Source organism: Gymnodraco acuticeps, unplaced genomic scaffold (assembly GCF_902827175.1).
Source record: "Gymnodraco acuticeps unplaced genomic scaffold, fGymAcu1.1, whole genome shotgun sequence".
Lineage (NCBI taxonomy): Eukaryota > Metazoa > Chordata > Actinopteri > Perciformes > Bathydraconidae > Gymnodraco > Gymnodraco acuticeps.
The window spans coordinates 4,124,629-4,150,479 of NW_022989974.1; the positions used below are offsets into that span (position 1 = coordinate 4,124,629).

A 25,851-nucleotide genomic window follows, 5' to 3' on the forward strand; every position below is an offset into this window, starting at 1 on the left:
GCACATCTATTTGACTAACATCAAATGATCAGATAAAACATTTGAACCCACATTCTGCCCTCATAACATTTCCCTATACACTGTAGCTTTAATCCTGTTTAGGTAAACAATACATTTAGGTTTATGATCAGTCAGTAGAATAAACTATTCAGTAGGTGCAGAGAATCTAAAAGCACTCTTTCCCAATTCACTTCTTACTTTGGGAACAACAAAATACAGTAAGTCCTGCAAATGGAGATGGTAATTTCCCTAAGTCACATTTGAGATAGGGATAAGACAAATAGTATTTTTACCAAGAATACAATTCTAAATAAAACACAACAGTGACTGAAGTGGCATGTTAAAATAAACATTTCTCAAAAATACTTAACAAAACTGTGAGGGAATTAGAAGAAGGTACTTATAATCTAATCTTTTTAATAAATATATATTTATTTTTCACAACACTCCAGGGTTACTGCAGTTATGATCAATAATCCAGTTTTCTGGTGGTTATCTGGATGTCCACAGACTCCTGTGGACAGGTATTTGATATTGTCTGCGTGAAAGGGAGAAACGTGCCAACAGCAGAAGCGGTGCCAAGCAGATTAATGTCACACACACACACACACACACACACACACACACACACACACACACACACACACACACACACACACACACACACACACACACACACACACACACACACACACACACACACAACACACACATATATTAGACTTAGCCCTGCACAACACACAGGCTCGCAGACAAACACACATCCACCCACACACTCATGTTAACACACAGGTTTGTGTTGGAACAAGACTGCACAACACTGTCCTAATCAGAGTGAGAGGGGCAGATGTGGAGTGACCTGCTGTCTCCTGAATGCATCTCCCTCCCCATCATGCACAGTCTAATCTGAATCAACTGGAGCAAAGTCTTTCTGCCCGCCTGCATGTAGGAACAAATAAATGTTTCTACGCTCATTGTATCTGTGGAGAATCAGGACACCTGCGCCATCATGAGTCACATGTAGGGTCAGTTGTGATCATCATCCTCACCGTCATATGTTCCTATTTCCAGTAGTGTTCCACTTTCCTCAAGTTCTAGGAAGTCCTCCACAGACAGGAAGTTGTAATCCACCCCTGGGACCTCTCCGTCTCGAAGGGGCCGGGTTGTACCTAAGGACAAGAAGAAACAGACAAATAAAGTTAATGTGGCTCCCAATAATACAAGTCAAATCTTATCGCTTTCAGTGGGCAAGTGCGATTTTTCCACTTTGAACCACAGTATTACCTTAGTTTAATAAGCCTATCATCAGTGTAAAAATGCATTCAGCATCCTAATATTTGCTCAGCTTTTTTGAGATGATCACAATCACAGGGAAACAGTCAATATGTGAGCTGCTCTGAAACCAAGAGGAAGTGATTGTAATAGCTATAAATACTATGAGAGGAAATTAATTGTTGCCTGCTAAGTCAGAGGATGAAATAAAAGGTCCCCATAGGAATCGTTCTTATTTTGTTATCAATCCATCAGTTTCTTCATGGTGATTGTGGGTTTGTAACACTCAAAAACATAATCACTTGAAATAAGTGTCGTAAGAATTTCAAAACAGTGCAAGAGGAAGTCACAAAACCATAGAGGGGTTGAGATCAAAATGAAGGCTGAGTTATAAGATTAGTCTGGTTCAAGCAAGGGGCACCGGAAATGTTACGATCCTCGCCCAATTTGGCCTGATTTTGCCAGGGGCTGTTGTGCACCCATCAAGGTGGTAAATGGTAAAGCTATTTGGGGCTCTACAAACAAGCCGGCATTAAACACATACACTGGTGGCAGATGCTACCATACAAGGTGCCACCTGATCATCAGGAGTGATAAACATTCACATGCAATCGCACCATTTCTGGTTCAGTATCTTGACCAAAAAGATGCCATTAAGTAGAGTGCAGGAGACAGACAAAACCGACCCCATGATTGGTGGACGACCTCCTTACCTCCTGAGCCACAGGCTGTAGTTGATTGCTAAAGCTGCATTGCATCTGTTACGACTGCAATGCTGAACAGCTATACTTAATATATTCTAGGTGTCGTTAGGTTTAACTACAGGACTGTAAAAGCAGGCAATATAAACCAGCACGTCTCCTGGTCCTGGCACCAGAGAACATTTGAGGCATTGAAACTCATGACATTTGCTAATAGACTCTGAATCAGCCTTTGGATTAATTTCTGATAAAAAGCTCAACTCCAAGTAAAAAATGATTTGCAGGTATAACCACCTGAGTCTGATACCCTATAGGAGTTAATGATTTGTGGTCTGTGGTGTTTTTACTTATAGTTGGAACAGTTTGTAGGAGGAAGCTGACACCGGACAATGGAGGCATGGCCTATTGTTTCTCTGTCTTTACAAAGAGGAGATGAGAAGACAGGCCAGATGGTTGACCGAAGTTGTGACCCATCTGTGGTCAGGACAGGACTGTGTATGAGATATATGTATGTTTAGCTCAGCTTTTAGATGAATGCTTACACATCTTATCCCACAAACTTTTAGAAGTATTGGAAAAATGAGGATGCCAAACTTATGATTGTACACACTTAAAAATCAGAGCTCAATTAAATATTTACAACTCCTTCTGAGTAGATATGAATATCTCTGCAATCCATCCAAAAGTTATATTTTATCAAGAAAGATATTGAGATACATCCTCTCAGGACCATATCTTTCTCCACAACATGTTCTGTGTATCTATCTGCAATCCATTTATATGTTGATATGTTGTAGTGTAGTGAAAGCCAACATTTCACCAAAAATATTACATTTAATTCTCTGAGGAACATGAATATCAAAATTACAAATCAATCCACAAAAAGTATGTTGAGATATTTCAATCTTAACCACGGTGAATTAACCTATATTACCAGCCCTTAATCAATGACACATTAATGATTAAAAACTGGTTAAAAAACATACGTCAGAAAAACTGAAATGACAGTTCATCAGCCTTCAACCACTTTAACATCATCACTGTGTTCTATTCTAGACGAGTGAGAAAGCTCATGCTCGACATAAGACTCTTGTTCGAGTGTTTACTCTCCAATAATATGCAGTGAGCTCACACTCTGCATCCCTCAGGGTGCATGCAGCCCACAAACACCTGATAATAAGCAAGCCTTTACCGCACACTGCTCCGTCCTACACCTGCATTGCACTGCAAAGGCTTTTGTTCCCGCCATTTTAAAAATACTTCTCAAGATTAATTGAAACAGGATGATGTAAACTAGTCTACAAGAAATTGTGCTCAGAATGTGAACAACAAAACATAAGAGAGAATAAATAAGTGATGCATTATCTAACTGACTGTTTACAGCAGGAGCACACAGGCAAAGCTTGGTGTTCGCCTCAGTGGATCAGGATCAGATGAAAATTAAGTTGTCTGGGAGTTTGAGTCAGAGGACAAGGTGGTCCCATGGTGAGAGATGTTTCAGTGTGTTCTGATGACACTGTCTGCTGAGCAGGGAATGGAGCTGTTATTCCAGGCTATTCTCCACAGTGGAGGGCTCTGATAGGATGACTAATTCTGGCGTGCCTGTATTACAGAATATTAGAGCTGAACACTTATTTTATGTTCTGTTATGAAATAATTTCTCTGAATGTTCCTTTTTAAACATTACATTACATTGCATTTAGCTGACGCTTTTATCCAAAGCGACTTACAATAAGTACATTCGACCAGGAAGACACAACCTTGAAGAAAACAGAATCATATAAGTACATCAGGTTTCATAGAGCCAAACAAATGTTAAAAATGTTTGCTCTTAAGTGATACTGCATCACATTTGCAGGGTTAATTTATTAAACATTTTAATGTCCTAATGTGCTTCTGGGTTCATTTGTATCTGCTTCTATTAAATATTGCACAATTGAAATGCAATTCTTTCAGTACAGTAGGACAAAACTCTGGCGTCCTCAGCCATGGGGGCCCAATAATTCAGTTCTGAACAAGTTGTGTATATATACACCATATAACCTGTACAATACTGTAATACTATCATAGTATGATATAAAGCAACCCTTGGCCCTTTGCTGCATGTTATCCCCTCTCTTTCCCCTTATCTTCTGGTAAAGTATATAATAAAAGGCCAAAATAATTAATCTTATACAGCTAAATCCCATTTGATGAGGAAACGTAATGTTCGTAAAGAAGCAAAGACTTTTTAGAAAAAAGCCATTCGTCATAAACTATGGAGACTTGGTAAGGTTAGGAAGATAATTCCTGTTAATGACCCAGAGGCTTGTCTTGAGTGGGACTCATATAAGAGGTATTGTGAATGCTCTCAGTGTACGACAGCCACAGTGAGGTCAGGCTCATCTCCATACTGTCACTGTGTATAGTCTGACCACGGAAACAATGACTGGGCCATACTCAGCTCTGACCCCGGCCCTGATGAACTAACTTCCACTGATGGCCATCAATGGGCTCCATTCATTCACTGTGAGTGACCAGCCAGCGCATGCATGAACGGCAGAATTGAACACAAGCACTAACGTCTTCAGTTTTAAAATACCACCAAACCAAGCAGAGAGCAATATTTGTTTGAGGAGAAGTTGGGCGCCTCTTCATCTAGAGAGCATACAAAATGCAGAAGAGTTCATTTTTCAGTCAAATGTTGTTGTATTGGGAAGGACAACCAGTGTAGATCTTTGATAAAGGCTAGCAACAGAGGTTGGCCACCATTGCCTGAAGAAAAATGCAATTCAAAACACAAACCATTGCTTAAAAAACAACTAAAGAGCTGAAGCAGCTTCTCTCCAAAAACTAAAACATTTTAAGCTTCATTTATTGCATGGCTATTGCATTGGATTACATTATTTGTTTAAACTCCTCCTTGTATTTCTTATTCGTTGGTTTTCCCGGTACAGACATATCCCAGGGAGAAAAAATAATGTTAAGAGCTTTATAAAGCCAACACCATACATTTCAAAAAATAATTATAATTGTTAATCACAGCTGAAAGATGTTTTGATTGACATTTCTTTGAACTGCGGTGAATTTAAGATCTCGGTGTTCTGCTGTCTACTCTGTTTTGCCTTTAGAAAATCAAATGTGACAGGCCGGCGTCTACTTCTGCAGGCTTCAAATATACTTTTGAACCAGCTACTTTTGCACATTGAATTTTAAGTTTGGTGATGTCCGTGGGTAAGATGATTCACTAAAGGAAGTTGGAAAAATCTCATATTAGTTTAACTGATGCAACTTTAATTCAGCACAATAATAATAACATACAGAGGGATAGTATTATACAACAGTGAGTGACTCGCTGTTTTATGACAGCTTGCAAGGAATACAAATTCTACAAAAAGCTCCTGCCTCAGTTACTAAAACATGCTAATCTTGATATTATGTTCACTTCTGGATAACGTTTTTGTTTTAAATCAACCAAATGTTATTACCAGAATGGCATTTCGTAAAACCAGATGAAAGGAGTCTCTCAGACTCAGAAAATATTTACTGTACTCAACTCCTCTGCAGTCGGTGACATTCATACTTGTTGACTATATGTTTATGTTTAGAGACTGTTTCCCTTTAAGTAGTAGTTCAACATTTTGGAAAATGTGCTTTTTCTTTCCTTTCTTGGATAGAGTTAGATGAAACCTTGTTGTTCTCATGTCTGTAAATACGAAGATAAAGGCAGCAGCCTAAGCTTAGCTTAGCTTAAAGACTGGAAGTAGAGGGGAAACATGTCTATGCCTGAAGGGTAACAAGATCTGCCTTCCAGCATCTCTAAAGCTCAGTAATTAACATGTTAAATGTTGCTTGTTTAATCTGCGCTAAAACAGAATAGTTAATAAAACAAGTGTTGGTTTTGAAGGGGTTTATTTTTATTTCTTTGTCGGCCACATGTTTAGTAACTAATAAATACAAAAATAGTAAAACCTGTAAACCCAAATATAAACATGACAGGTGTTGAAAGAAGAACAAAAAAATGCAAACACTGTGTCTGGCATCAAGTTGTATAGCTTCAGGGGCAGCAGATGGATGTGTGTAGATGTCCCTATAAGCAAAAACTCCTTAGATTGGCATAAACCAAACCCTTCTTCAAAAATATTACTAAAACTACACGTGTGCTAAATACATACATAGGAATGTTTGCCATGTTAGCCTTCTTAGTTTATCTTGTTAGCATGCCAACATTTGCTTAACAACACTAAACACTAATTGCAAAATGCAAAACATGCAATACAATCGTTGGAAGCCACCTAGATATTTGTCCAAAGATTTTGTCTAGTGCTTTAAAACAAGAGCTCAATAAGATCCAATGTCACTGCTGAATAATTGAGGTATGCATGTCAGGTTTGATACAGCCTGGTACAGTCGAAAAATAAACATTTGTGAATTAAAAAACATTTGTGCATACCTTTATTCACAGCTAAAACACATCAATGATAGACATTATTTTAAACCAGATGTGCCTTCATCGACAGAAATACCAACATCTCCATCCCAAGCTCTTAGCGTGGCTCACTATGACACACTTCATAGAGATAACAGCCCTACTGCAATTTAAAAAGGAAGATTTGGCAAAAATAAACTCCCCGTAGTAGATTAAGAGTCATGTGATGCAATGTGAACTCAGCATCAGGGATTTTCTAGTTGCACACAAATACTTTGGGTAACCAAATTACAACCAACTGTCCCTTTACAACGAAGTCAGCCATGCTCTTCTTGTCAAACATGTACGCAGCAACAGGCTGTCATAGTGCAGTACTACAGAGTATATACACTAATGTACAGTGTAATGTGACACCATTGAAATGTGTGTACCATCAGAGATTTATCAGGGATGTTTATTCCAAGGTTACAATCCTTTTAATCTCTCTGGCTGTATTAGGCTGTCACATGCAATGTTGCAAATCAGCACGACTGCATGCATAATATGGCATTCAAAATACAATACAAAATCCTTAGTATTATACACACAGCTCCCTTCTGTTGTAAAAAAGAAATATAATTCTCACAATTAGTTTCATTTCTTTCTTTCTTTCTTCCTACTCTTGAAAATATTCATAGGGGAAACCAAACACACAACATCTTATCAGGGTCCATCTCTTTCTTAACAATGACGTCAATCAGAAGGTCATCTCCCCATTCGGAGGAGAAAGGAGGAAGTACAGGATTGTTCTGCCAAATGGTGGAGTGGCGGAAAGGTGAAAGGTGGGGTAGGTGAAAGAGGACTAGGGCAGAGCAAACGCATGATACACAACAGGAAACACAACAGGAGAAACATTCACCTAATGAGTATGTGTTATTCCTTAAAACAACTCACTCTTTCTTCTTTATATTCACCTCTACCTGCTTAACTAACAACCATCATGCATGGAGAAGCGAAACACAACAACTGCATCTCTGGCTCTTGCTGTGCAGCACACTCTCTCTGCTGCCTCTCCTCACATCTCCACTTTCATCTTGTTTGGGCATCGTGTTATTCAGCGAGTAGCATCTTCCTCTCTTTCTCACAAGGCTGGGGCTGGGTGTGTGCATGCATCTGTGTGTGTGACAGAGGTATTGATCCAAGCACCGCTAAAAGGATAAAGGAGTCCAGTCATCAACTATGTCTCTGTCACTGCACTGGTACAAGGAACTCTGTGTACGAGGCAAAACATACCACTATAGTCAATTAACCGATTAGTAGATGGACACTAAATTACTCAACCTTTTATCTGTATTAGCTGCATCTAAGGATTATTAACAATTATATAATACAAACAAATCCTTGCAATAGAGAAGCTGAAACTGGAGAATGTTGAGAATTATTGCTGATAATTAACTTAAATGATAATTCAGTAATCAAGATGGTTGCAGATTAATTTTCTGTCATTTGACTAATCGTTTTAGCTCTACTGTTATCTTTAATATCATTAACTGAAAATCTTTGACTGATGAATGATAAAACGGAACAAGAAATGTAACGTTCTTCATTTTGGGTCTGGGAAGCTGTAATTGCCATTGTTCAGTATTTCTGAGACTAAACCTTGAGTGAGAATAGTTTATTAGTTTATTTACAATTTATGGGGTTATTTTACTGGATTGCCTTGGACTGTAAGGTGTGTTATACTTATATGCTTACCCCTGAATAAAAGTGGAGAAGCTAAGTCATGAGCTAAATGTTAATGTGAGTAAAAACCTAAGAATAGTGTCCTTCTTTCTGGTCACCCCCTACTGTACTCTGCTCTAGATTTAACTGAAGTCTGTACATGGCATTAAATATACAGTAAAGACACACAAGCTTATATATACAGGTATGAGCATCCACACTGACAGAAACACACACACACACACACACACACACACACACACACACACACACACACACACACACACACATACACACATACAATAGGAGACACAGGTACAGCAGGGAAGAAGTGTGTAAACACAAACTGTATATTATGGTCTATTAAAGTGTGTACTATAAATAGCAGGTTGTGGAAGCCAGTTTCTGTCCTCACTGGCAGTTCATAAAAAGCTCCAGAGCAGGGGACATGTGTCCCTGAAGTGGCCTGTTTGAGTTGCTGCTATGACCCACATCCTAATACTGGGCCGCTCACTCACTGCTACTGAACACGGACCATAAACTGCAGGAGCATCCGAACTGTCCTCAGTCATTAATTACAGACCTTGGAGAAATGTTATCCTCTCACTGTAAGAACTCTATGTATTTGAATCAAAATGTACAGTTTCCATATGACCTGGCTATCTAAATCTTCAATGTGAGTAAAACAAAAGCAAAAGGGGATTTTAGTCCACATATATGATGTATTTGTCTTTACAATAGTATTAGTTTGTATGACAAGACAATTATCATCTCAAGGAGACCAATTTCAAGTGAAGTATAGCAGGAACATTTCCAGTGAGGTATCACAGGAAGCAGCTAAATGAGTAGACTAAAATGGCCTTACTATTGGCTGGCATTCTTCAACTACAAGATGGCACGACACAAAGACAATGACTGATGAGTTGTCCACATTGTATTTTCATTACTGAGGAAAATAACATAAAAACAGTTTTTCTTTGGGAAAGATCAGTTTTGTCTTGACATGATGTACAGTAGAGACCTGCTTTAAATGGTTCAATAGTGACTGAAGATGTTTTTGGTTCTTTCACATTAAGGTAAATCTCACGTCTACCTGCACTAAACCATGTACAGTTAATGTAAAAAAACACCCCCAAGTTCCTAAATCTCTGTCAAAAGAACATGGACAGAAACTAAATATGTTTACATTTTGCAAATGTTTTTCAATGCTTCTGCTACAGTGCTGTTGATGAGCTAGTATTAGTGGCAAACATTTAAAGGACATTTTATCTAGCTTTAGAGAAAAGCTGATTCTGAGGCCATCTGGACACTGAATCTTTTACAATGCACAGGGCTCAACTTCAACTGTTTCTAGCAGCCATACATTTATTTTCTCCCTCATATACTGTTCCACATCATTTGGCATTTTGTCATCACAAATACCAAGCGAAAATAGATGCTTTGTTTGTACTACTATTACACTGAGTATTTGCATAAAGGTCAAACACAAATGGACGTTTACGTAGGTGAAAATGCCAAACACTGTCTTTCACTGTACACTGTCATAATACATTTAAAAAATGTGATTTTTGCATGAAGCGAGGTTGCACTGCAGTCCTTTCTGGTGGGCTGACACAAACTGTGTGAGTTTGTCCTGAGAGGGAGGCTGTTATCTGTAGAGGCTGTCTAAATATTTCATTCACGTTGCTGAGTGAATGTTTGTATCGTCTAAAAGTGGCCCAAGCCTGCCAGGGATATGCACATGGAACGTGTTTTGCCGCACTTGAGTGGGAAGAAGGAAGGATATGGTCATTCCTACACACTAAGATGATGAACAGATTCCTCCTTAATATCAGTATCTGAGCATTTATGTTAGCATATGTAAAGAGCTGCTAGCATGGCTGTGAATGATTAGTCATGTTATGTTTGTAGGTGTCGATGTACTTAATCTCTGTTGCCATATATTTTTTTTTCACATTTGGTCCTTGATAGCACCTTCAATGGATGGCCAGAATTTGGTAAAATTGCTAATTCTGCACAGACTTTTCATCTTTAAACCTTAAATCAGACACTTAAATGTTTGCTGACTGTGTTTCACTTCAGTGTGTCACCTGACACAGACTTTCTACTTACATAATGTTCACTTGGTAGCACAGGATTAATATTGTGTTGATGTTTATGATTGGAGGACACTTAAAAAGTCAAATATACATGTGTTGATTTAATAAAAGGTGATGTTGTGCAGAAGCTCTCAAGTGATATGAAGTGCTGTTTGCCTGTTTTCTCCATTTTACATTTCTATCTTGCATTGTTCAAACAAACAAACAACTGAAGAGCAGGATGTCCGACTAAGGGTGATATATCTCTACATCCTCTGCAGCCTCTCAGTCTGTGTCCTGTCCTGACCCCTGGGTCACTGGTTCCTTGTTACCTGAGGCCAAAATAACCTGAACACCTCTTTATCCACACCCACAGGCCCTGCTGCTTGACTCCTCAGATCATTATTCCTCCGCCATTCTTCATCACAAATTAATTATACATATGTCCACAATAATATATCAGGGAAGCTAATGTTGTGTGTAAAATACCAGAAAGAAAATGTCCACTCACTCAACCACAGCTCCAGGTGAAAAGACGCCCTCCTGTGTACTAACAAAAGACAGTGGGGGGACAGCACCCTGACATTCGATACTCTCAATCGCCTTCCTGCTGTTGATGGTCTAGAGAGCTTCCACTCATTGTCTAACACAGACAAACACACCGTTTCAGCCAAACATCTGCTGTTTTTAACCCCTGGTGGTTACGAGTGTGAGCCTGACAGGGGGGAGAACACACGAGACTAAGCAACTGAGCGTGGGGTTGTAAACTACGTCTGGAAATAGTTGTTTTCTCAAACATGTATTTCCAAACAATGCTATAATAGTGTCCATGAGACTAAATAAAAAAGTAGGTTGATTATTTAAAATTAAGGTGAAAATACAAAGTAGTCAAACTTTAGATTCTTAAAAAACTAAATCTTACCACCAAAGCCTGTAAATGACCCATCCTCAACACAAGAACCTGTAGTTGCAGCATAATTTGGGGCGTGTTTCCAGGATAAACACACTCAGTGTTGATGTGGAAGTGTGTGTTATGAAAACAGAGGCTGAGAGATGACGTGAGAAGAAATGACGTATCTCAGAGCAGACGGAGCAGGGGAGGGGTAGAGAAAGCCAACAGTCACACAGGGAGTTAGCAAGCAACTCTCTTGGGCCTGTAAGCCAATTACCCGAGCAGCATTGATTGAGGCAGCACTTTAAGCCTCATCTACACAAGTAGTCCCTTAATACACTGGTCAGACGATGGGAATGTCTCAACCACAAACTATGGATAAATGTCCATTTGCATTATGTTGTCAACGGGATATATCTTTTTAGTGGTGCTAATATGACTAATAGGGAATATTACAAACATATTTGGTCTAAACATGGGACTTTAATTAAAGTATGTGTCACATCATCTTAATGTTTGAAGGCTTGAGAAGTCTTGCGAAGCAGGACAGGTACTGGACCCGTTTCCTCTGTCCTGATCAGCTGATCTGGACACCAAGGTGAATATTACGTCCTGAGTACTGTGGCTGTGTTCAATCAGCACTTCCATCCCCCATTAAAGGGATTGCTGGTCCATAATGATTTATGAAGGGGAACGTAGAGGAAATCAATGTAGCGGAGGCCCTCAGATTAATGATTAAGCAAATAGCAGCCCCACTCCAGATCCTATCAGGGGCCGAGGTGCTGCTAAGAGCACGCCATGCTGTAGTAAGTTCAATTAACTACCATGGGGTCGGCAGAGAGCTATAATGCATCTTCTCCTCTCCTACAGTGAAACGCAAATGCAAAACTGGTAAAACATTGAAACAGCCATCAAAAGTCATTAATGAACAGAACAAGTTCCTTCAAGTTATTTTGTCATCATTTTTGCCGTGTTGCAAAAAAAGAAATGTATTTACATCAATATATTATGTTGTACCAGCAGAAACGTTAAGAATCAAAAGTATGTACACTGATTGTTTGAGGTCATTGGTTCATTTGCTTAAGGCTACATTTACATTAATATCTTATGATTTATTTGTCTTCAAATGAAGACTAGGTCATAGAACTAGGTCATGTTCGGCGGGTTTTGTGAAAATAATTATCCGACAATCAAAATTGTTGAAAAAAAAAATAGTTCAATTGATTGATGGACTACGTTTGAATAGCTTTACAGTAAAAAAAAAAAAGCATGCTGATATATCGCAAAGTAAGCTCTAAAAAGTCCTATTTCACTATCTTGGGTCAGAAAACCTTTTAAACAATACCCAGCCCTGAATGTATTGAAAGACTAACTTTCTTTGACAAATAATCTTTTACAATTTTCTTCATAAGAGGAGCATGTTTCTCGCTGTGATTGTTTGAATAAAGGGATGATGCAGTTACCCATTAGAGAGGAAGGGGACAGGACAGAGAGAAAGAGAGGGAGGCCAGACACACAATACTGCTGCTGCCCTACACAACAGGCCATTCTTTCAGCTCGCGCCACAACAGTCCTCACAGCTGAGTCCCAGCCGCTATTCTCCTGCTGTTCCCCCTGCTCCCTCCCAATCTCTTCCCTTTCAATACGGGGGAGAAGAATAAGGCAGGACAGGGGGGGGAGGCGAACATGAATAGTGGGCAAGCACATACAATGTCAGGCGTCATTAGCTGGAGATCTTGAAAATAAAATTGCACACAAGGCAGGGTTTTAGTTTTTTCACCTGTAAGAAAGCACTGTTTTTAAGAATACTGCGATGTGAAAAAGGGGGACAGAGCAGAGTAAAGCTGAGAGGAGAGAGCTAGTGTACAAGGTGGGGTGACTCAGGGAGGTAAAAATGAGGGAGGATGGGAAGATGTGGCAGAGAAATATACATATGTGCTCTTACACACATACCACCATTACAGACACATGCCACAACACATCAGTCCATCACTTCCATGCCACAAATCTGCACAAGCACTGGCTCCCAGAGTCTCTCTTTGAAAAACAAATCCACCTGCCTCAGTATTTCTGCTTCTGTGGATCTGTTTATTCTCGCCACCCACATCTCGTCAATGTAATCCCTGAAGCCAAGGCATCTTTCCCAGGATGATAAGTAAATGTCAGATTTACCTCTATACCGCCACTACTGCTGCTGCTGCTTTCCTCTCCTCTCCGCACGTTATTCCACAGAAATATTTGAAAAGATATATCCAATCAGGCTGAAATCTGCTCTCCCTCTTCCAACCAAACCATCCACTGATCATCCAGTTGTCTGTGAGCGAGTGCTAGCTCCCAGCTTGCAAGCTCATTTAGGCAGGCAGCTAGTAGGCAGCTGCTGTTTTTCTTCAAAGCTCCACAAGCAGAGCAAATTAGAGGTCCAGCCCAGCTTAGAGGCTAAGCCATTGTGAGCTATTCACACTCGAGTTCCTGTCTGAGGCCAATGGCTGCAGCCCCCTTCATACTCCCGCCCACTCTACCTCCCTCCCTCTCTCTTCCTCGTGCTCTCTCTCTTTTCCTCTCTTCTGTCTTCCCCTCTCCTTCGACTGATATCTTAGCCATAAATATAGATGCTTGACATTACCTAACACATGGTGCCTCCTGATAAACAGCCAGCTTTAGGCAGGTCTCGTGACTGAGAAAACCTCTCCAGGGATGAATGCTGGGTTAAGGCAGAGTGTAGAGGGCAGCAAAACAAGGAGGAGGGTAAAGGCTCAGGATGTAGAAGAAGATGGTACACTGGACTGTATAATGTTGAAGATGCTGTTGTTACCAGCTATAAAACTGTGTAAGTATGATGAGAAGGGTTTGTAGTGAAGTGCAGAGTTAGTTGCGGGTTGGATTTGTTTACTACATTCAGATTACAGCACTTCATAAGGATTTTTGGAGATTAAAAGCCCAAAAGAAAATCTTCCACCTGCGTGGACATGGACGGCTGCCCAGGCAACCTGACCACAAAACCCGGGAGCTGCCCTGAGAGAAGAGGACTGCAGCTTTCTGTTCGGATCCACACGGTCCATTCTTAGCCACATGCCCTCATTGTTCCACAGCTTAAAGTTTAAGTATTGCAGCTTTACATTTTAAATCCACGAAAAATACTGAATGCTTTTTTTATTTACCTGCAATTAACCTGCAATACAGTTTGATAAGATTTAGGACTGACATTGTGTGTATAGAGTATTTAGGTTAGTATTTTGTGTGTGACTTAAATAATGACATGTGTAACTGTTTGTATAGCTGGAGGACAAGGTGGGACATGTTTATGTTGGGTGAACAAACCTAAACTCACAATGTCAAATATAGGACGACTACACATTGGGTACTAATTTCAGTTTCATTCATGCAGAATTAACAGGTGCGGGGTGGTATAATGTTGTGATAGTATACAGTATGTGGTATATAGCAGTATATGGGGGTTGGACTTTCACTATAGTGATAAGGAAGTTCAAAAGCACTCCTTTACTGGATGTATAGGACACTAATTTCCATGTTATGTCTTATTTGTGTTGTTGCTTTTACCTGTGGGAAACCAGGAAGGTAAAACTAATGACTGACTGAAGGCTTTAAAAGAAAAAACAGATATAACATGCTAAAGGTTTTCCCTTCCTTAATGCATTTAAGCTAAGCTAACTGTCTACTAGCTCTATTTTCATACCAAGCATACGAAGAAAGATGAACCTTTATGACATGACAGTGGTACCAGGGAAGTACTGCATAGGACTTACTCTCAAACCTGTAATCCTAAAGTATATTGGCAGGTTTGGTAAAAACTAAATAAGGCTTGGGAAAGTAAGAGTAAAATTGATCGAAACACAAGATACTGTAAGCAGCCACATAAACAAGAAAGTTAAAGCATATCTGATTTCAGATCAATCTGGAATTATCACACTCATTGCTTGGAGGCATCGAGGTTCTCAAACACATGTGGGCTAGCTGGCCGCCACAGCAACCCATCACAAGGCACTCATACACAGATTAGTCTTCTAAAGGACGACATGATCGTAACAGAGAATCTTTGTTCGGCTAGTGAATTGGTACAGTTCCTTTCCTAGACCTCAAAGACACTAGAAGGCTGTCTAAAATATAATCTGTAAATAGTTAAGAGCTTTTGCTTTGATCAACAATCCCAAGCTCTGTTTTTCTTCCATGTGGACTCCTGGGTTGGCTAAAGTATCCCTCTGGTCAAATCAAGAAAGTAAGGCAGTGCCCCAGCAGTACAGAGGAGACTACATAAAGCATTTCTGCAGTTGTGTGACAGGATACTGGCTCATTAATCAGAAAGTGATCGCTTTAATTTAACCTGAGTGACTCTGGGGTGATCCTGTCAACACACCTTTACCTAGGTATTCACAAGATCAAAGGACATTTGTCTTACATGAGCTTGGCGAAGAAACATGAATGATGATTACGAATAACTAATATTTTTGTGAGCTAAACGTATAAGTGTGAGGTTTGTAATTGCAGTTTTTTTTCCTTAGGTTGATCGAGTTTGTGTAAAATCAAACTCGGCATATAGCCTGTTCTAAACATTAATGCAGAAAAAGACAGTGTAATTGCATTTTTTTCTTCTAACTAAGATGCCTTTGAAATAAGCCTGGAGGGGATTGTCAATAATAAATCAACATCAGAGACGGAAGGAAGATCTGCAGTTATTCTGGCCTGTATGTGATCTATTCTTATGGAACCAAATGATGCCAGTTTGTGACTGTATCGGTAATATGCTAAATATGGCAATGAAAACACCAACACATGCATTAAACATTACCCTCTCAAACACATAGCCTATGTAAACACACACACAGACACATACACACACAGAATCTGCACCTGTCCTCATACATCATTACTATGCAAAAACACATATTTGCCCAGCTTCCTCACAGAGCTTGGAAGCCATCCTTTTCCCCCCCATCCTTGCTGTTTTTCAGAGGGAATCGTTTGTTAACAGAGCAGATATTTGGTCACATGAACAAAATATGAAGCGTGCGTTTGTGAAAAGCAGGCAAACAGAAGCAGGGGCCCACTCATCCGTTACAAGAATGAATGGCCATCATTAGCATGAGGCTCCCCAGCAGTACCCTGCAATGCAGCGACACACACAATGGCGAGTGCCACGCTTCCCCCTGCCGTTCCCCCAGAGAAGCCCTTTTGTTTGAGCAGCATCTGGACCTGACCTCCATGCATTCGAGGCTGATGACCCCCGTCTCAGCTCCTCATATCTTCTCCTCTCCTAACCTCCTCTTAAAATCCTGCCTCTACAACAAACCACCCCCCCCCCCTCCTCCTCCTCTCTTCTCCTCTCCTAACCTCCTCTTAAAATCCTGCCTCTACAACAAACCACCCCCCCCCTCCTCCTCCTCTCTTCTCCTCTCCTAACCTCCTCTTAAAATCCTGCCTCTACAACAAACCACCCCCCCCCCCTCCTCCTCCTCCTCCTCCTCTCTTCTCCTTCCCTATACCCTGTACGTTCTTCACACACAGATACCCCCCACCCTCCCTTCCTCTTCTAGCTAAGGAGAGCAGCCATCTCTTGCTTCTTGAAAAGAGGGTCTGTGTACTAGTAGGCCTTACACAAAGCCTGCAGGGTGAATTAGAAAACCAAAGAGGAAAAAGCACCAGGGCTACTGGCCATCTGTCCCTCTGGGTTGGACGTGCCTGCTCCGAGTGTGCCTGCCCCCCCTCTTTCCCTCACATAATTCCCACCCCTACCCCCACCTTCCCTGATTCCCTTAGCCTATATACACAGCATCAACCACATACACACAGTCTCTGCCATGCATACATCACAGGCTTTGGATGGTGGATGGCGATGAGAGTGGAAAAAAAGAAGACGGCGAGAGGAGAGAATAAGGAGCTGCCACTTGCCTGGATGCAGAGAGAGCCTGAAGCCAGTAAATCAAGCCGTAATCCCTTTCATTGTGTGAGCGGCAAACAGAGAAATTTGTCTCCAACAATGATTTCCCCGAGATCGGCAGTGGAGTGGAAAACAAGGAAGCGAGGGAGTGAAGGACAGCGAGTAGGGGAGGTTGAGAGAGAGAGGGAGTAAGAGAGAGAGAGAGAGAGAGGAGGAGATGGAGGGTGAGAGCAGCAGAGGCAAGGAGACAGTGGGAGCAGCTAGAGTGTGACAGAGAGAGACAGAGGAAGGCAGCAGTCACCGCCGAGCCACAGGGACGCTGACACTCACTGGAGGATTTGAAGGGAAGAGAGGAGGACGACAGAGAAGAGAGCAGGGAGGGAGAGGGAGAGATCAGGGTGGTGGGGGGGGGGGGTGATTGGGTCGCACTGTGGCTCAAACGCTGGGATAACGCCGAGATAACCCTCATCCCCAAGCAGCAGCTGTAGACGTGAGAGGGAAATGAATCCCACGAGAGAACGACTTCTCTATCAATTGTGACATTTGCTGCACATGATCACAATGGCCATCTGTAGCAGCGAGGGTATGAAGGAGAGGGGAGGAGGATGGGTTGACAGAGACAGGGGGGGGGGCTTCATATAAACACACACATTCAAACACATGCCTCAAAGGGAAAAGAAAACACCTCGACCAGTGGTGGAGGGAAAGGCACCTGTTCGAGTCAAGCAAGAGGGAGCAACACATGTGCCCAGGAGAGGGGGAGGAGGAGACATGAGAGACACGGGACAAAGGAAACAGAGGGCTGAGAAGTGTGGCTTTTATTTGACTGCCTTTTGTCATTCTGCCTTGTCATGCCAAGAAAACATTTGCATGTGTGTGTGTGTGTGAGAGAGAGACAATAAACAGGAGGTGGCAGTGATAGTAGGTCAACAGAAAGGGACAGAGGGAGGGACAGGAAGAAAGAAAGAGAGAGGAGCGGTAAACATTTCAGTGCAGAGTTGACCAGCATTGTGTTGTGGCCCATTTAGCCTTTTTCAGTCTTAAGTGGAAAAAGATATGAGACAAATACACACACAGTCAAGACAAACATATGCCCTACACAGAATAAGTCTCGTGATATACAAAATGTTTCTCCATGTAAACCAATTAAATGAAAAGACCAACAAAGATCACCATTTTTAGATGTTTGTAAAGCCAAAGCCTGATATACAGTAAAGGCCTTTTATTCCTCTGTGCCAAAGACTATTGTTAAAATACATCTCTGTTTAACGCGAGGACATGTTCTTTTTTCAATATAAACGTGGCAATGTTGTTGCTTTTAAATCAATCCCACATACAGCATCCTGCTGCTTTAAAAACTCACAAAGCACCATATTCACGTCTGAAAGAAATACCCAACAAACTCCTTTTAACTGTTTGAGTCACATTTTCTGACTACCTGTGCTTTTGTGACCCGTTTAGACTTTTGTCTTCAGTATCAACTATATGACTCAGTGCTACATACGCAGTAACACATTGTTTATATAGGAACAATATCGATAAACAGCAGCATTTTCAAAATCCATTCTGTCTAGTCAATGATACTTTGAAAACACTGGACCCTTTTAAATGTTTAGGTTCAACACAAACATTTGAATACTTCTAATATTTCAAAGTAATCATGGGCAAATGCTCCATTCACAATGCAACATATATATATATATATTTATTTTCTCGCTGTACAGCTCAACTGAACTGCTTTTATACAAACATGCAGCCCGAAGTGCTTCAAATAACAAGATTAAAACGAATATCTGAACACTTTTTCTATTTTATTATGTCAACGCTGTCTGTCCTCTGTGCACAGGCCTTTCCATCGTGATCTCTGTGAGAGCCCAACATGTTCATCATATAATCAGGCAGGCATCTATTTTCAATATATGAGAACATGATAATCCCATGCAGTGGAGGCTCAGAGAGGCGGATTTACCAGTCACATGGCTGAGCGCAAAGGAAGGAAAGACAGCCAGGGATAGAGCAGAGAGGCAGAGAGAGAATAAGCAATGAGAAAGAAACAGAGAGAAAGAAAACAAAAATATGAATCTAGTCAAGTGGAATCATGTTCTATTTCTATATTGAATTAGGTATGTGCATATGTGTGATAATCAATTCACCAGGGAGGAACCAAGCACACACACAAACAACCACTCAATAACACACATTCTAATCACATCCCAGAACCCCTGTGCCATTTATTGAAACAATTTAAGGCTAGAGCCACACGGAGACGAAACAGGTCGTATCCGCTACAGTTCTCTATCTTATAGACGGTTCGTCCACACGAGGCCGACAGGGAAACGCGGATAACGATAACGGGTCCCAAGGTGGATAGATCTGCGGACGGAACGCTCTGGGGGGCCTAGCGGCTCCGTGTGTACGACCTATACGATCGTTTCTTGATAACGATGAAGCCATAGCCCCGCCTCTCCCCACCTCTGCTGCTCACTGCTGTAGCATGGTCAGTAGCTACTGACCATGCTACAGATGTTAGTGCAAAATCTACAGCTCCTCTACCACAACCATCAGCAACAAGTGGACATGGAGAACTACATGAACTACATGTTGCTAAATCCACCGCGGAGAATAAACAGAAGGGCAACCAGGCAACCATGGCAAACATGCTCGGGGGGTCTTCTTCGCTGCTTTTGTGGCGGAAGTACAGCGCCACTTACTGGACCGGCATATGTACTACAGCGTCTCCAGCGGGTCGAGAGGTCTCGTGTGGACGGAAGACTTTTTTTATATCGAATTCGGTTCGTTTTCCGTTTCGTCTCCGTGTGACTGAGCCTAAGCCTCAAGCTTTGGGGTCATGAAAATTCAAGAAAAGACATGACATGTGTAAAATAGGGAAATGAACAGATTTGGACTGTGTCAGCCAAACCGCTGGACTGTGTCGAATCCAAGGGTTTGTGACGTAACCCAGCCCAGCTGTGGAGTCTGCCACCGTGCTGGATGTTTGGCTCGAGACACACTGTTTGAATATTTCACAGTTATGTGAGACAGCTGCGAAACTGGTGCCTATGGCGCGGCCAAGTCACCAGTGACTTTAATGGATAGTGATTTGATAAAAATCCACAGTGATGGTGTTTGGAAATTGTATGTTTATGCTCGTTTCAGAGCTGGTGAAGATTTTAAATGATAAAAAGGAAATGAATAGGGACAGAATAATTTATTGGTGAGTGAAAGGCAAGAATGAGACTAAGAGGAGATAAAACAAATGAGAAAGAAGCTAAAAGAAAGTGGGTAATTGGGGTAAAGACGAAGAAACCATGCCAAAGACTGGTTAAATTCACGTTCAAGCATTAACAAGCATATTATCACCATTATAATGTTCTTATATATACTCACAAGGCACAGCATGGCGATAGAGATTGGCTCTGATGGTCTTCTGCAGTTCGTGGTCGGGGGAAGACTTCTGAAACCTCAGGCTCAGATAGCGCTTCAGGTCCTTGTTGAGCTTGTGACCTGGAAACAGCAGACAGGCAAAATCAGCTCCAGTAAACAAACCTTCATGTCAAGAAACATCGTCTCTTCGCTGTTTACATGCCGGCATTTGACCAGAAGTAAGGTTATGAAAGGCTGTGACATTTCCATCGTTGAAATGCTCCTGGACACTTAAAGAGCACAAGTCAGACATTGTCTACTTTCTCTAGCCAATTTGGAAACACAGAAGCCCTGCAGTAAATATTTGTGATAAAGAATGGATTAAAATGTTCATATATATATTAACTATTTTGTGTCCATATGATGAAACAAGGATTACTTTAGCAAATGTTGTTGAGCAGGAATAATGTTTACCATTTTCGTTTAGTATGTTAGCATGCTAACAATCTATCAAACATGGTTTAAAGACGGACAGCCTGACCCAGCGAAACTGCCATCAATGGAGCTTCGACCTACGAGATTTCATTTATATAAAATGTAATCTATTTAATTAGATTGCCAATGGAGCAAATTGCAAATAAATAAACAACATTTACAGTCTGTGAAGTGCAGAGAACTTCACAGTATGTAACAGGATGTTTAATTTAAAGAGAAACAGAGATTGAGGTGGGTTTGGTTAATTAATTAAAATAGTCTCTGATTGGCTTGAACTCCCAGGCTTACTCAGCATCCATCCAATCAGAGGTGCAAATGCTGCTGGCTGAGTTTGGATAGAGCACCGGCGCTCACAATGGGGCCAGATGGTCAGAGCTCGCTCTCACGCCAGGGTCTCATTTAGGACCATTTAATGATCTCCAAATATATCTTCCATGTCTGGGAGGAGCTGGCAAGCCGCTCTCTTGGGGGAGGTGCCATGGCCTCCTGTTGGCCTCCCATCACAGCAGAGGAGTTTCACTTGGCCCCGTGCTTTCAGATGGCAGGGTCAGCGTGGGTAGGTAGTGTGGCATATTTCAGTGTGAAAAGGAATACTTGGGGGCGATGCATTTGTCAGATTTGATTGTATCACTAAAAAGTGGGTGTCTCTTTGCAAACACGCAGTGATAGGGTGTTGTAAAAAACAGTTTGACCTCCACACCTCCCACAACAACATTGTTAGATCAGGGGGAAAAGGGCAAGGCACAAATGAATAAATTAGACCTCAACCACATCCTTTGGAAATGCAAACAAAGTTGTTTACTATCAGAACACAAACCTGCTACTATGATAGCAATGATGCTCCGCTACAACTAACTCATGCAACAGTAGGTGGAAGAGACCAGAATAACTTTTATTTGGAAATTGTATTGTATGAAACTTGAAACCCTACATTTGTAATGTTGCTTACTCTTTTTTCCCTGCAATTACTACCAAAATAAGGCTTAGTTAAGCTTGAGTAGTAGTAAGACATATTTGGAGAAGGTTAATATTAATCCACAAATGTATGGTCAATTATTATGTTGTTTAATTCATACAAAAATCGAAGTGTCGTTATGTGCTGGACGACTGCCAGAAAGTACAAAGTAATAATCAAGTATCCAGTCTTTAAGCTAAGCTAAGCTAAGCTAACTGGCTGCTGGCTTCATCAGAATCATAATTACTTTATTGGTCCCACAGCGGGGGACATATTAACTGCACATATATGACGGGGATATTCATCTTTTCATATCTCTCAGTTGGAAAGTAAATAAGTGTATTTCATCCAAATGTCTACGTAGGTCAGATCAATGGGTTGACTGCCACCAGAGTTAGTCACATGGCTGTGGTTGATGTTTGGAAGTGAAAATCACACTAAATGAGGCAGGAAGGAGGTAGGAAGTGCTTGCAGCTCAAGAGGAAGTGCCGCTGCTGAGCGACTGGAGAGAGGGAGAGGGGAAGGCAGGCGCATCATAAGCATCAGTGCAGCAGGTGAGAAAGTGAAAATGGTCTTAAAGCAGAGGAGTATTTGTCATCTGCCCTTTGGTGACATCATCTGTCAGCTTCACATGCACCTCCTCCCCCCATGGACATTACTATAAATACTGAAGCATGTAACACTAATCATGTGAAGTTCCAAAAGAAACAACAACAACACATGTTATTCTACAATGAGGATGGAAAAATCTGACGCCTGAGTAACTGCAATTAGAATCAGCGCCCCTGATACATTTGGTGAGGTTGTGGTTAAGGTTATAATACAAATAATATTCAAAATGTAAATCCCATTCATAAATAAACACAGCCAAGCTAATATTAGCATAGCCATAATTCTGTCACTGGTCTGGTTTTCTACCCAGAAGTGGAAACACTGGTTGGTAGTGTATCTTGCTGTATTTTTCCGTTCCTCTCTCTCTCTCTCTCACTCTCACTCTCACACACACACACACACACACACACACACACACACACACACACACACACACACACACACACACACACACACACACACACACACACACCACACACACACACACACACACACACACACACACACACACACACACACACACACACACACACACACACACACACACACACACACACACACACACACACTCACACACACACACACACACAACTGTGTAATTCAGTGCAAGCAAAGCACAGTCAGGTAATTGTTACCTAGCAACCAGCCAGTGCTGACGACCATCATTACGGCCCCTGCTAGGCAAGCAGCAGTCAGATTGTGAAAGGAAAAACAGACACAACAGCACATTTGCACTCATACACCACACATAACACATATACAAGTATTCTTTCAATTCATCCTCTGCTGCTCCACTTCCATGTCTATGGTGATCTGATTTATATAAACAGCTCCTCGGATACAATATGTTACACATACATTAGTGTTGTGCATTCAGCGTCGAGTCAGTTTTGCTGGCTCAGATGCTTTCCCTGAGATAAGGATCGCTGTCAGGAACAACCCCCCCTCCTGTGGGTACGCACCGCGAGCAGAGGGCGGGCTGCCCAGGTGTCGTGCTCCATCAAAGACAAAGTCATCAAATATTCAATATTTATGAGGACTAAAGCCGTGTGGATCAGAGATTACAATCACAACACTGTGTGTGTGCAGCTCATTCACTGTTTACTTAGTTTCTCCCTGGGTTTATATTCACAAATGCTGTTTCACTTATCATATAACCAGATGTTATGGTGCTGTAGATGTCAAAAGGAAATCATAAAATAAAAACCAACTGGCTAAATCATTGTTTGATTTGTAACATTTCAGTGGCGTCAGATTTTGATACATTTTCAGCTCAGAGATATCCTCAGAAAGTGCTACACATCTTTATTTCCTTGCCAGATAATATTATGTTCATATTTGCAAAATAATTTCATGGTATTTGAGTGATTGGAAAAAGCAATAGATTTTCTTTTCTTGACCCATTTAAAGTGGTTTCCCAGCAGCATGTAACAAAAGAAAAACAAAGCTTAAGAATCCAACAAAAACAACCAGATGTGGTGAGAAAATAGGAGATATAATCGCAGCTCCACCACCACTCGCTGCAGCGTTCTACACAATTTAAACAATACACAGTGAATTGTTCACCGTTTGTATTGAATGGAGATCCTTGTCTTGTATACAATAAGATACAGGGTATTGTCTGTGAATACATAGCTGTCCGTTTCTCCTAAATATAGTCTGAATTGTGCTGATATTTTTATAAAATGGTCTTATATTAAGGGATTACATCTTTTATTATAGGTGCAGATTAAAAAAAAAAAATGTAGATCCTGTATTACAGTAACTGCTCAGTGAGCTTTAATAGCACACATCAATATAATCGACGTCAGTGTATTCACGATTATTTGCAATGTAGAAAATAGTCTCAGGGCATTTATAATGAAACAATTACTACTCCAGCTTAGTAAAGTTGTGGCTCCACAGAGCAACATATAAATTGAAACATAAATGAACAATTTCTAGCAACTATTATGTGAATATTAGCTGCTATTCTTAGTATGATATGATAGTTATTGGATTATATTTTAGTTTTGGACAATAAGTCAGACACACGAATTAAATGTGTTATCTTGGGCTCTGGGTAACTGGGCAATTTTAATGATTATCTACTATTTTATAAAGCAAAAGATGAGAAGATAAATGTTAGTTGCAGCCGGAAAAATGACACTGCTTTTCTGACTGTCAGTGAAAATACTACAAACAACTAAAAATCAGATGATGGATGGTCCATCTTATCATCGAGAGACTGATTTTTAGAGCTTGAGAAGGATATTCTTGATTCTCCATAACAATGAAATCACTCCATCAGGGGAAATCTGAGACACCAGAGACGTTAGCGCATCGAGAGATGTTTCCTGGGAGCTGAGATGTTTGTGGAGCCGGCTGGTAAAAGACTGTTGGGTAGAGATCGGAGCTTTTTAACCGCGAAGAGATGAGTGAGGATGTGAGGGCCCTGTCGTTTTACAGATAGAAAGAGAGTGAGACAGAGAGATGGGTTTAACCCAAATAAGAGTGGATTATACACATCCTCCATGCCTCCAGTCAGCATTACATAACCTTAAATCTAGTTATGCATTCCTGTCTCATTTTGGGGAATGTAGGGGGGGAGGGGGGATGTGTGTGTTCTCAAACATCTAAGGAGATCATGATTCACACAGATATACACACAAACAAATTAATATCTGTTTTAAAGATGCAATCTTTATGGTTGTCTAAGCTTCAAGATGCAAACATAAGCTGAATAATTTATTAAATTCACAGAAAAATCGATTTGATTATCAATTAACATAATTATTTAATGCAAAATGTTCAGAAAACGCCGTTTTCAGCCCTCTCAAATATGTAGATGGCTAAATCTTCTCTGTTTTCACATATAAAACTGGACTAACAAGACATTATCTTGGAATTTTTTTGAAACCTCTTTTTAGGTTTGGAAGTTTTTTTTACGCTATGCAACACACAATGGAAGTGAATTTGGAGAGGATTAAATATAAAATGTTTGCATTTTAACATAATGGTGAACACAAATGAACAAAACATATGGTTGGTGGCTGCTTCAAACATCAGCAAAAGACTTTCAAGCAGCTGCAGCCGATAGTACCACATAACAGCTGCCATCACCACAAGTCACTGCTAATACCTGTCAATCACGCCTGTGGACGTAAACATGCCAGGTGGTTACCGTTTCAAACAGAATGACAGATCTAAATAGCAGTTGTGGTTATGGGAGTTTTTTTGTTATCACATATTAAATGAAAAGCTTTTAGAGAGTGGAAGAATATAAGAAAACATTTAGTGTGTGTGTGTGTGGCTCTGTTCAGCTGCTGATTGGGATTCATCTCTCGTCCTCCAGCTCAACACTGCCCTCTGTGTCTATGAGCCTCACCACTGAAAGTGTGCTTTACACATACACCGTCACCATAGCAACCCAGAGCCAACCAGGAATGAAGTGAGCCATGTGTGGTCATTATGGGATGCTGCCCCCCAGTGGTGGCTCTCA

General features: G+C 40.9%; 1 protein-coding gene across 16 annotated transcripts in view; it reads right to left on the minus strand.

Annotated features, from left to right (window-relative positions):
- LOC117542991 (membrane-associated guanylate kinase, WW and PDZ domain-containing protein 1-like) overlaps positions 1 to 25,851 on the minus strand; it is an 87,346-nt gene that overhangs the window by 40,272 nt on the left and 21,223 nt on the right. For 14 of the 16 annotated variants that reach the window (XM_034210934.1, XM_034210923.1, XM_034210926.1 and 11 more), the window contains exons 2-3: positions 20,333 to 20,449; positions 1,050 to 1,169 (exon numbers count right to left, since the gene is read on the minus strand). In XM_034210934.1, coding sequence (XP_034066825.1) covers positions 1,050 to 1,169; positions 20,333 to 20,449 — 237 coding nt within the window. Of the gene's footprint in view, positions 1 to 1,049; positions 1,170 to 13,224; positions 13,513 to 16,956; positions 17,235 to 20,332; positions 20,450 to 25,851 lie in introns of those variants that run through there. The other 2 variants (XM_034210931.1, XM_034210930.1) reach the window with 2 other exon arrangements.